The sequence below is a fragment of the Poromitra crassiceps genome (genome assembly GCF_964638095.1).
Source record: "Poromitra crassiceps genome assembly, chromosome: 5".
Lineage (NCBI taxonomy): Eukaryota > Metazoa > Chordata > Actinopteri > Beryciformes > Melamphaidae > Poromitra > Poromitra crassiceps.
The window spans coordinates 50,666,933-50,679,982 of record NC_139642.1 but is presented as its reverse complement, the minus strand read 5'-3'; the positions used below and the strand labels follow the sequence as shown (position 1 = coordinate 50,679,982).

The 13,050-nt window shown below is 46.4% G+C and overlaps 2 protein-coding genes across 2 annotated transcripts in view; one reads left to right on the top strand and one right to left on the bottom strand.

The window, feature by feature from the left end:
* Nucleotides 1-467: 467 nt before the first annotated feature.
* On the top strand, nucleotides 468-5,963 carry tmem160 (transmembrane protein 160). Its single transcript, XM_083637488.1, has 4 exons — nucleotides 468-725; nucleotides 1,106-1,130; nucleotides 2,481-2,573; nucleotides 4,557-5,963. Exons 1-4 carry the CDS (start codon nucleotides 519-521, stop codon nucleotides 4,835-4,837), a joined length of 606 nt encoding a protein of 201 aa, XP_083493614.1. The 5' UTR covers nucleotides 468-518; the 3' UTR covers nucleotides 4,838-5,963.
* A 5,190-nt stretch (nucleotides 5,964-11,153) lies between these two features.
* The window catches only part of npas1 (neuronal PAS domain protein 1), a gene marked incomplete at both ends in the record, with an annotated part of 45,942 nt that continues 44,045 nt past the window's right edge, over nucleotides 11,154-13,050 (bottom strand). Inside the window, one exon of the mRNA XM_083636964.1 lies at nucleotides 11,154-12,232. Within this exon, the coding sequence (XP_083493090.1) occupies nucleotides 11,154-12,232 (1,079 nt within the window). The remainder of the gene's footprint in view (nucleotides 12,233-13,050) is intronic.

Here is a 13,050-nt window from a genome sequence, read left to right as displayed (position 1 = left end):
CTGTCCAGGCGGCTCCCCTCCCGGCTCTCCCCTGTCGTCATGTTCCTCCTGGTCGGCACCACTCATTTTCTTTGTTTTATTTGATAGTTTACAAGACTCGCCCCTTATCTTCCCGCATTCTGCTCTGTGACGCGCGCCTACTGTGACTGTCTGTGTTTATGGTTTTCAGGTTGCACGCGCCGTGCCAGGTTCTATTTTCTTCTCCCTCCCAACCAATCATGACTCACGTTCACGCCACGTGCCTCACGATCAAGCATGTATTGGCTGCAAAGAGCGATAGACGTAGGATTCGACTGAGTGTCACACAATGATGAAATTATCGTACATTTGGGGGGTTTGGGGATTATTGATCGTACAGAGGTACTCCTCGGCACTAGTCGCAGGGTGGCGCTGCTGCAATCTTGGTCCCTTTTCACCGCGACAAGAGCCCGCCCTCTACTCTTCCGGGTTGTCGTTTGCCATGATGTGAAAGTTGACAGGGCAGAGGTCGTGTTGTGCTCTGTCTGTACCGTGATGTGATGGCTTTCTTCAGTCTGTTGATGAGAAGGCAGCTGCCGCAGGCGGCGTGGCAGTTCGCCCGGGTGGTGAAGCTCGTCCCCCAGCCGGCCAGGAGGCTGCACGGCTCGGCCCGGCTCCGACTGGAGAAGCCGGGACAGTGGGGCAAGAGCCGGGGGCCGGAGCAGCAGCACTACCAGCTGTCAGACCTCGATAAGGCGGACGCCTTGGTAGGTTGAGTCCTAGAGGGAAAATACATCCAGGCCTTTTTAAACCAATTGCCTAATATCAAATATCAAAAAGTTATTGCTTTCGCTTCATGTCTCCCCTTACGAAATACAACTACAGTCTTAATATGTTTTAGAAGAGAGGTTACAGCACAGGTCTATCACAGCCAAACTTGATCAGCACCGAAAATTCTATGAAATTAGCGTTAGAGATTTAATCCACAGAGTAGTATAAACATTCACTGTCCAGTATCACAGGCACACTAATCATTTCTAATATGTTATGGTCGAGACAAATCTCTTTCAACAGGAAACAATGATACTAAATCAACGAAAACGAAACGAATCATGATGTCCTGATTGTTTTCCTCTTATGTTTGCAGATGCTGAGGAAGTCACATGAAACAGGTAACTTGACTACATGACAGTGAGGAATTCACTTAGGTGGCGACTAAACGAGATCCACTTCCTTGGAATTTCCCTACAGTACATGTTTATTATGTTTGAGAATTTAGCTGACAGTTTACATTGAGCAACAGTATACATTCAGTTAGGCAGAGGCTTTATGTTACTTAGAGCCTTTGTAATATTCCTTTGGTCATAGAATGAAAATAAGAGAGTGGAATGCTGGGAGAGGAGAGATACCGGAGGGTTGTTGTTGTTGTTGTTAGAGCAGTAGTGGGTAGAGAGGGTAGGCGATATCATTCATTCGGGAAAGGCTGACTTGAGGTACTTGTTGTTAAGACAATATTTAAGTGACTGTTGTTCTGACTGGAGTAGGAAAGTCATCCTATCATCAGGACCAGTCAATTTTAATCTTTATCTCATTCATGTTGTCTGTTATCAGAATGTGGTGTGCTGCAACACTGGCCTCATATTGGAGAGTTACCTGGACATGCACACGCTATCATCTAAGTACGCCTGCTGATTAGTGATTAGCATTTTCATGAGCTTCAAAGTGTGCCGCATAACATCCCAGAAATGTGGTGATTTATAGTGCTTACAGCTGTCTTTATTTATATCCAACCTTAACAAGTTTAATGTCTCAGAATTGTAAAACTTTCTGGAAAGTCACTGGGGCAGCTGTTTGAGATCAATAAGGGAGGGTCTATCCAAGATCATTCGGTACTTCCGGTTTGGTCAGACGTTCCGACAGACACAATTGGCCGTGTCTGCGGGTGGGAAGCCAGTGGGGTGTGTATGTCCTGGTCACTGCACTAGTGCCTCCTCTGGCCTGTTTGGAGCAGGGGAACTGGGGGGAATAGCATGATCCTCCCACGCGCTACGTAGTGCCGGTGAAACCCCTCGCTGTCAGGTGTAAAGAAGCGGCTGGCGACTGTATATCTATCAGAGGAAGCAGGTGCTAGTCTACGGCTCTCCCCAGATCGGCAGAGGGGGTGGGTCAACGACCGGGACAACAGGGGGAATTGACAAAGTACAATTGGGTAGAAAAATCTGGAAAATAAAAAATACTATCCAAGATCACACGAAAACGTCAATAAACAGAGTTGTTTTAAATAAGCGTGTCCAATTGCACTAATGCATAAGAGAGTAAGGGCAATAATTAGATGATGTATGTATACATGTACACACTGTGATTGATTCTAGCTCTCCACCCTGTTCATTAGTGACTGTAGATACAGTTTTCACGGAATTGTCAGTCCTGTCCTCTTGTACAAGCAAACACTGCAACAGAAAGTGAGCTGGGGTTCAATTTAGAATGTTTATGTTGTCAAGTTAACACCGTCTATATTGCAGGGTTCCTGTCATGGTTCAGGAACGGTCTGCTGGCGACGGGGGTCGGAGTCATCGCCTTTGTCCAGAGTGATGTGGGACGAGAAGCAGGATATGGTACGTACCGGCTCTCAGCATTTAAAGTCATGTACAGGGGGGCTGCTAGCCTAGCCTAAGCTATAGTGCCGTAGAGCACGTAGGCTTGTGATTCAGACATAACAATACACAGGGTTTTGTGTGGGGATTTGAGGAAAACAAGGCTTTCAAAGTTTTTGGAAAAAGATTGGGTGTCCTTGAAAAGATTCAAATAGAGCACCTAAAAGCATCAACATAGCCCAGCTCTCTGTCCTGAGCACTGGTCTTACAATTAATCTCACCATGACTTGACAAGATCATGAGTAAAAAAAATTGGGCCTCTATGAAATTCGACTAATGTCTTGTCTCACTACAAAATATGCCAATTTTGAGTCCTTGAAAGTAGAAAGTCCTTGAATTTGATGTCCAAGTGACTGTGGGAATCCTGAAATATTCTATACTACTTCTATACTACGTGCACTTCTACACCTCCATCGTTGAGTCCATCCTCACCTCCTCCATCACCGTCTGGTATGCTGCTGCCACTCTCAAAGACATCATCAGACTTCAGCGCATCATCCGCTGCGCTGAGAAGATAATCGGATGCAACCTGCCATCCCTCCAGGACCTGCATGCAGCCAGGACACTGAAGCGGTCTCACAAGATCATGGCTGACCCCTCCCACCCTGGCCACAAACTCTTTAAGACACTCCTCCACGGCAAGAGACTGAGGTCTGCCAAGACCAGAACCACCATCTTCCATGGTGGCAGTGCATGCTGGGAATATGTTTCTCTGATAACTAATGCTAACCTCTTGGTCTTTATTCAAATATAGTAACAGAATCAGCTTCTTGGGACAAGACCAGCTTCTTCCCAACCGCCATCAGCCTCACCAACAAGACCCGGAAACCCCTTCCGCCAAGGACCTCACCAACAACCCCCCCACACACACAAACTCACTACTTCCTCCTAAACTCAACTGAACTCCCCCCCCCCCATAAAACTGGAACTCATATCTAATTTAATGCCTCAGTGTCTAACTGGGACTGTAAATCCATGTAAATTCCCTGCACATTTAATGCCTATTTAACTTAGCCTTCATGTACATTCAATGTAAACTCTTATTTAACTCCGACTGTAAATTCATGTAAATCCACTGCCTATTTAACGTCTATTTAACTCAGTCTGTAAATCTCATGTAAATCCAACGTAAATTCATATTTATCATCCACAGAACACTTCATCACTCATGTACATATTGTATATATTTGCTCGATTTGATTGCACTTGCAACTTTGTGATTGTCTTTAGTTATCTTCCTACTTCTTATCTCTGTATATTGATGTGACCGCTACGCTGCATACAGACACTAAGACAAATTCCTCGTATGTAACTTGCATACTGTGGCAATAAAAGTGATTCTGATTCTGATTCTGTTACTATATTTGAATAAAGACCAAGAGGTTAGCATTAGTTATCAGAGAAACATATTCCCAGCATGCACTGCCACCATGGAAGATGCTTCACCTTAATTACGGGCCCACCTGTAGAGACTAGTGTTTAAACTCTATTGGCTCAAATATATCCTTTTGTTCTTTTTAAATCCTTTTTGTTGAATTTAAAACATTCAATTTGATCCTTTATTTCACACAAACCATTAAGAGAAAGTGTGGCCCTGACCTGAATCAATACCAAATCACTGCACAGTTACTTGATGTGAGTTTTGCAGAAGCTAGCAGTCTCTCCACAGTGCTAACATGTGAGTCACTGCCTTCTCCCCCAGCCTTCTTCCTCCTGGGCGGTGTGTGTGTGTCGTTTGGTGGGGCCTCACAGTGCTAACATGTCACTGCCTTCTCCCCCAGCCTTCTTCCTCCTGGGCATTGTGTGTGTGTCGTTTGGTGGGGCCTCACAGTGCTAACATGTCATGTCACTGCCTTCTCCCCCAGCCTTCTTCCTCCTGGGCATTGTGTGTGTGTCGTTTGGTGGGGCCTCACAGTGCTAACATGTCACTGCCTTCTCCCCCAGCCTTCTTCCTCCTGGGCGGTGTGTGTGTGTCGTTTGGTGGGGCCTCGTACCTCGTAAGCCTCTTTACCTTGCGGAGGCTGATGCTGCTGTCCCTGCCGACAATACTGCTCCATGGAGCTGTGGTGGCCAGCGTCGCCCTCTTCTGGCTGTGTGCGGTATCTCTCTACATCGGCCGGCTGGAGGTGGAGATCATCCACGACGAAGACGACGAGGAGGATGACGAAGAGTGCCAGGAGTGTCGGGAGAGACGCGAACACAGTAACAACAAAGGCCAGAAGTAGAGTTCTTCCAGGGATGGAGAGGAGACTGTGTGTGTGTGCGCGCCTGTGCAACCATGCTTACTGTGTGTGTGTGTGTGTGTGTCTGTGTGTCTGTGTGTCTGTGTCTGTGTGTGTCTGTGTCTGTGTCTGTGTGTCTGTGCGTATGTGTGCGCGTGTGTGTGTGTGTGCGTGCGCCTATCTTAGGTTCATCTAAATACCAACCTATTATCCATTGGTATATTTTGATGTGAAGAATATTATTATAAAGGATAAGAATTACTTTTTGGAAAATCCTGAAAATTCTTGTCTAATATTTTGATAGTTGCCTTCACTTTGTGGTGAATGAATCTGCTGTTTTTTTGTAACATCTCTCATCATAATCTGATATTTTCTGAACTGCTAAACACTATCACAATCTCAAACAATCTGTAAAAAAAACTATATTTATTTTAATTTTTTCTAGTATGGCATTCTGACACTCACGCGCGCACACAGTGCCTCCAAAGATTCATCATATTTTTTTTCAAGTTTACTTTTCACTGCACTGTATGTAATCATTTGTATGCTATTTAAATGACATTATTTTATAGTTATGTTCAATGCAGTTAACTATGATTGACTACTTGAATCCTTCATCGAATTCTGGGAATAAATCAAGCTGGTGTTGTGTGATCTTGAAAGAATGGACATACATTATGTGCATGTTTCAGGTCAGTGTCAAAGTCTCTTTGTATTGCAAATCCCTGAGGGCATCTTACAATTTATTCTCCCAGATGTTGAAGTTATCCTGTGAAATAAACTTTTTGAAAGGGCAATAGCACTTTTGACTTTGTAATTTCTTTATCATTATACAAGGCCTAGAATTTTGGCAACAACGAATATTTTTCAGAAAAAATGTAGTCGCTTTTTCTGTGTTATATTTTTCTCTGGTTTTGTGGTTACACATGTACCTAAATGTAACCCTGATGCTTTTTATGTTTTGAATGAATCTGGTGATCATTGTAATAATGGTGTAATACTTGCTGTTGTAATGGACATATAGCAGAGTGTAGGTGGATAGTATGGAGTTTGTGTGAGTTTTTGTGGGATCTTGGGTTCTTACTTGCGTGTGTGCATCACTTTCAGTGCACCCTGCTGCTGTACATAATAAAACTAGATGAATACTGAAACACAGTTCCAAAGCCAGGCTGCAGCGTGCTTTCTTTGTTAATACCCCTGTTTAGATGGACAGTTCTCATCAAAAGGTGGGCTGATGCAATATCTTGCGAGACATTGTCATAATATTTGAATGACGCAAATCAGGCACATGATAGGCTAATGTGTTAGCAGTGTCAGTCAGCAGTCATTCCCCCTACAGACAGTAGGAGTTAACGGGCGTGTTGCAGACATCCACAGATGTGCACACATGCATACATATACATACATGCATATATATATATATATATATACACACTCATGGTGAGCCTGTGGAAATGTGAATATGTGAACTGAGCTCTTGAGCAGTGTGTGTGTGTTTGTGTGTGTGGGGGGGAGGGGGGGCTTTGTTTTGTGGTGGTGATGGGGGGGCTTTGTCTGCGATAACTATCGCTGACTGGGTGAGGGCGGAGGTCTCTGGTATCTCTTCGCCATCGACACACAGTGTTGCTGTTGAGACTCACCTCAGACTCACCCCCTCCATCTCTCCCTCCCTCCTCTCTCACCCTCCCTCTCTCTCTCCTTCTCTCATCCCCCTCTCCACCCAGCTCTCTCGTTGATTCCGGGGGCGTTTCAGTGCAGTTGTGTTTCACATGCAGGGTGTGTCTGGATGGGTGCTGCAGTGTGACCAGTACACCCCCCTTACCCCTCCTCTCCTCTCCCCTCCAGCCTCTTTCCTCCCTGCTCTCTCTCTCTCTCTCTCTCTCTCTCTCTCTCTCTCCCTCCCTCAGATCCTCTTCTACCCTTTTCGCCCTCAAGTCCTTTTTCTTGCTGGACTCCTCACGTTGGCTTCTCCTCCCTCCTCCTCCTCCGCGGCTGCATCTGACTGCACAGGTCTGTTTGGCATGCAGGAGGCTCATGAGGCCTGGCTGGCGCATCTAAAGGGCAGGGCGTCCAGAGGCAGGAGACGCACCCTCACTGACAAACACCATCTCCCCCCCCACCACCCCTCCCAGACCCCCAGACCCCGAGCTGCTACACAGCCACAGCTCCCAGCTTACACCCAGCTCAGCCCCGGACCCCTGGCTGGCTCCATGTGCAGGTCCGGCCCGGCCTCACATGTAATAGCCTCTAGCCGAGAGCACGAGCCATAACCTCTGCTTCTTCTCTGAACAGATCGCTCATCTGCTCTCAGGTGTTAAATGCCATGCGTACGGATCAAAGGATTCCTTGAGATGCCTTGAAAACCCCCATGAGTATGGGTTGGCCTTCGCCTCGCTGGGAAGCGAAGGCGAAGGGAGGATGCACAGAGAGAGAGAAACGTGTCGAGGAGCCAATGTGAGGGAAGCAGGGGAGAAAGGTGGAAAGACTAGCAGAGAAGAAGTGTAGGACGGACGGATGGATGGATGAGAGGAAGATGGAGGTGCAGTAGGCCTCGTCGGGGGAAGCTGTCCGGGAGTCTCCCTCCTTCATCCCTCTCTCCATTATTCCTGCCCATATTTTGACTCTTTCAAACGCATTTACATGTGCTAAGGTATTTCCCCCGGGAGCGCGACTCCAATTCAGGGGGCAAGATAAGCCGTCAAAGTCACTGACAGAGAGGAGCGTATGGGTGACTCAATGACAGGCTGAGGAGAAGACAGTGAGGAGGGACGCCATAGCACACACACACACACACACACACACACACACACACACACACACACACACACACACACACACAGTGCACATCTATCTCTGCTGCACGAGCCACACCTGTACTCTGGCTACATAAAGGCTATCAGCAGCAGTAGTCCTTGGGAAGAAATGAGATAAAGACAAAACACACCCTCTCATACAGTACATAGGGGTTTTGCACGTACAATGGCGTTTTCTCCCCAACAACTGCTCTTGTTTAGTATGCGCTTCCTTTGGTCTTGAGGAGGAATGATCCTCACTCTAATGAACTAGGGCCTGCCACTTGAATGTAAAACAGGATTTAACCCGTCTTCAATGTCAGAGCCCCTCCCTGGGGCTCCTTCAGACAACACACACTCTCAAATGCATGGAGACGCACACATGCAAAGCACCCATGTACACACAAGCACACGGGCTCGCACGCGCGCCGCACGAGCGCACACACACACACACACACCTATAGGACGCGCGCATACACGCACACACACACACCTATAGGGCGCGCGCACACACACGCACACATACACACACACACACACACACACACACACACACACACCTATAGTCTCTCCTCATACATGTAAGTGAGCCAACCTCCCTCTACAAGCACACACACACACACACACACACACACACACACACACACACACACACACACACACACACACACACACACACACAAACACACACACAGACACACTCATGCTTTTGTCTTCATTTTGAAAACCCATTTATTGTCCAACTCCAGTCTGTGTTCATCCAACAGACAATTTATTTATTTATTTTAATTTATTTATTCTCATTTATTTACTTTCTGTTAGTCTCATAGATTGCTCTCTATGGTAATGTCTGTTAAGCGTCTGAACTGTGAAGCATATTGATAACTGATAGTACGGCTATATCTATGTGAGTGTAAGCCATAGTAAACCTGTTTATTTCAACAGAAGTGTCTCAACTGATACATTTGACTCATGTGAAATATTAATTTGATCATGTAGCCTATAAAAAATAATCATACCATCACTCGTGTGCAAAATTAGTTATTCATTGTCAGGTGATGTCCACGTGAAATTATTTCATACACGGCACGTCAAAGAAGCAAAAAGAAACTAGGAAACTTATAGTTGTGCTCCTCTACTGGAATATTTTATTGTTATCATCTGTATCACTGTTTTTCTTTTTACATTTGTTCATTTTTATTTGAAGATCAGAAGTGGATGGAGTATTCACAAAGATGGGAGAATACAGTTAGATTCACAGTGATGGGCAAGGGGTTAGCTATTTAAACAAAACAAAAACACAAGTACACACACACACACATACACATACACGCGCGCACACACACGCACACACACACACACACACACACACACACACACACACACACACACACACTCACTCACACACTCACTCACATACACACATACTCCCAAGAATGCATGTGCATACACATCGTCATACGTTACAGCTGTACGGGTGTGTATCCATACAGTTAGAAATGTTTTTTTTATTCTTCTTCAGAGATCAGACATTTTCCCGACAAACTGATCCCTCAGATCAGAAAACAACTCATAATCTCAATTTGGGAGAAACTCTTACAAACCTACATTACAGTGTACGGCATTAGACAGTCATTTTGATGACTGATAGTATGATTTTTCTGCTCCATTTGAAGAGCTTCATTCCAGAATGCTGCATAATGTATTTTACATTCAAACCATAGATGATGACATCCTCTGAAATCAATTTAGCAAGTAAAGGGGTCAAGACTGTAAATAATCTCACTTATTTTCAATAGTGACTTTTACTTTCATGCTGCGGATTGTTTTGTCAAAATAGGAGTCGAATTCTTTAGGATCTCATTTTGGAATGAAACTGTCATTTGTTTTAATTTGACCAAATTGTCATTGTCATATGTGGTGATTTCAATTCAGAAAATATTCTGAGCAGTAATTAAAAAACAGTTATGATTTGTATTAATCATATAAAAATTGTTTCATACTTAAGAAAAAATCAGTCCTGAGATGAAATATTCTGATCAATCATAGTAGAACAGAAATTAAAGTGTTTTTTATTTCCAGTTTTCAATTTAGAGCTTCCTTTCAGAATTGACTGAATTGAATTGAAACCAATATCAGAAAGACTCGGGTTCCAGTTTATCTTTATTGACCTCTCATGGTCTTCTTTTAATGACCACATGTGGAGCGTGGTCTGTTTATTTACCACACACCCGCCTGTCAAAATGAGCCTTTTTAAAATGGCCATTTTCCCGACGACGCCGTGGTCAGACTGTGATATTATTACGCTGTTTAACAGTATCACACAGAGAGCATTAAGTGATGAAGTGCTTTCATATTTCATATTAAGTGCTCGGACAAACACAGGTTTAGGTTTAAATGATCACAATCACTTTCCCAACATCCTTTCCCTCCTAAAAACATTTTGCAGAAATATTTTTAAACAATTAAAAACAAAAAAGTATTCGGATGAGACTGTGCATCCAAGAAAACATATATAATGTTATATTGCCTATCTAGACACTCTCTTTTTTTAAACATTTCATGTGTGGTAAACAAAATCAAAAAGCAATAAAAACTTCAAACAATTAAAAGGGAAAAAAGGGAATATGGCTTTCGTACACAAACACAATCGCAGCATCATACAGCTATACTATAATTAATACTCAATTAAACAAATGAGCTTTCTATCATCAGAAGACAAACAATAGAAATAGCGTTCTCTCTGCATTGCATTTTCTTCCCCTATAGATAATGGAATGTCTGGGACTACATTAGTCATATTTTTTGTCTTCAATAGTGTGCTTTAAGTATGGCTGAACGATGAATACTTTGATTTTTTTTTATTCATTATTTTGTGTCTCCCATTTCAGTATAAAAACAATAGTTGTCCCCAACTATTTCAAGGGAAACCTCATGAGAAAAGTCTTACATTGAACCCAGTGTAAGAGATGATTTGTAATACTGCAATAATAATAAAAAATCTTTTCCCAATTTTCAGTCATTTTCTTTCCTAAAGACAAGTGTCCATCTCTTTCTACAGGCTTAGGGTTAATTGTGTTAATTGGGATGACACGACAGTGAGGAGGATGTGAGCTGAGGGTATTTATGGTTCTGTCTCTATATACAATATGGCTTCTCTGAGTGGAAGAGACACATAAATCAACACAGTCATCTAGACAAAGACAGAGAGCAGAGTTCATTATTGTTGAAGAGAGGGACAGTCTTGAGGGACGACCAGTCAAAAGTTTCCAAGTCCCATTTTCTCCGAGAGTCGCTGTCACTTGTCCCCAATAGGCGGACACAATGATTCCCTGTGGCAGGGACGTGTCACACACTTTAGATCGCAGTTATTCAACTCATTGTCCAATTAGTAGTGTCCTTAGAGGCTTAATGTCCTGCCACTTCTGTCTCTGCTGCCCTTTTCAATGTCTCTCTCTGTTCTGTCACTCGGCTCCGTTCATCATTTTTGATCTTCCCTCCTCTCCTCCCCTCCTCCCCTCTGAGTCTCAGTCCTCCTCGGAGCCTGCGGCGCCCCTCAGTCCATTCATACAGAAGGGCAGGCCGGAGAACGGGTTGTCAGACGGGGAGAAACCACTGAAGGGTGGCAGGCCGGCCAGCCTCTGTAGGTGGGGAAAGAAGGCGGGCGGGGGCCCCTTGTGGTGGTCCGAGCGTAGCTGCAGGCCATCGGCGTGTCCGGCGCCGTGGTGGTGGGAGGGGGGCAGCTCGGGCGGGGCGTAGCGGATGGTGCTGGGGGCGTAGAGGCTCTGGGGGCCCTGCGGCCCGAGGGCCAGGGGATGGAACAGCACCCGCCCCGCTGCCCCGCCCGCAGCCAGTCTCTGGAGCAGCTCAAAGTCAGGACCGCCCCCTCCGATGCTCCGACCCAACGACACGGGCCTCTCGTCGCGGGACAGTGGGGACGACACGGACATGGCGGGGGACAGAGCCGGGGACGGGGGAGTGAACAGGCCCTTTGGGGGGGCTTCGCTGCTGGAGGAAGAGTCGGGGACGGGGGTGGGGGTGGTGGGGCTGTCGCCGTTAAGGCTGCTGGAGGGGGTGTGTGTGTGCGAGGGCTGGGTCTGGGCGGCCGCGTGCGGGGCGGGGGTCTGCGTGTGAGAGCCCCAGCGCCCCCCGGTGGCCAGGGCCTCGTGTTCAGTCTTGATGCTGGGGCTGCCGGACAGGGGAGACGGGGTCACCACGCTCTTCAGCTGCTGGATCACGGCGCGGCCGTTGTGCACCCGGCTCCCCCTTTCCCCTCGGTTGGGGGTCTCACCTCCGCCGCCCCGTTTCACTCCCCCCGCTGCGTCTTCTCGCTTCACCCTCTCGCTCTCCCCCCCCTGCTCCCACTCCGTCTCCTCCTCCTCCTCTCCCTCGCTGTCGCTGGCCAGGTCGGAGGAGGCCGACACGCTCTCCTCGGTGTGACGCAGCTCCTCCAGTCTGCGTCGGCTGTCGGGGGGAGCACCCTCGGGCTCGGACCGCAGCAGGCGCTTCCTTCTGTCCTCTGATTGGACGGCGGCAGTGGCGAACGTCTCCCTGCCTTTCGAGTCAGGGTCACTCTTACCCGCTGAGCTCTTCATTTGCTGCGTGCCTGAGGAGGAAGGGAGAGTCGCCCAGTAAGGAGATGGTGTGTCTGTTTGTGTTGTGGTAATACGTGTTGTGTCATATGGCATTTCTCTTTGTTTGAGGGTGTTGTGGTGAGGTGTTGATATACGTGTGGTGTCATACTGTATGGTGTTTCTGTTGGTTTGGGGGTGTTGTGGGGAGGTGTTGATACGTGTGGTGTCATACTGTATGGTGTTTCTGTTGGTTTGGGGGTGTTGTGGTGAGGTGTTGATACGTGTGGTGTCATACTGTATGGTGTTTCTGTTGGTTTGGGGGTGTTGATACGTGTGGTGTCATACTGTATGGTGTTTCTGTTGGTTTGGGGGTGTTGTGGGGAGGTGTTGATACGTGTGGTGTCATACTGTATGATGTTTCTGTTGGTTTGGGGGTGTTGATACGTGTGGTGTCATACTGTATGGTGTTTCTGTTGGTTTGGGGGTGTTGTGGGGAGGTGTTGATACGTGTGGTGTCATACTGTATGGTGTTTGTGTTGGTTTGGGGGTGTTGTGGGGAGGTGTTGATACGTGTGGTGTCATACTGTATGGTGTTTGTGTTGGTTTGGGGGTGTTGTGGGGAGGTGTTGATACGTGTGGTGTCATACTGTATGGTGTTTGTGTTGGTTTGGGGGTGTTGATACGTGTGGTGTCATACTGTATGGTGTTTGTGTTGGTTTGGGGGTGTTGTGGGGAGGTGTTGATACGTGTGGTGTCATACTGTATGGTGTTTCTGTTGGTTTGGGGGTGTTGTGGTGAGGTGTTGATACGTGTGGTGTCATACTGTATGGTGTTTCTGTTGGTTTGGGGG

What these genes read in the sequence shown, in the direction of transcription:
- tmem160 (XM_083637488.1), top strand. Translation starts at nt 519, where the DNA reads ATGGCTTTCTTCAGTCTGTTGATGAGAAGGCAGCTGCCGCAGGCGGCG. An exon ending in TCGATAAGGCGGACGCCTTG is followed by an intron (nt 726 to 1,105) that starts GTAGGTTGAGTC and finishes TTATGTTTGCAG; the next exon opens with ATGCTGAGGAAGTCACATGA. An exon ending in GAGGAAGTCACATGAAACAG is followed by an intron (nt 1,131 to 2,480) that starts GTAACTTGACTA and finishes TCTATATTGCAG; the next exon opens with GGTTCCTGTCATGGTTCAGG.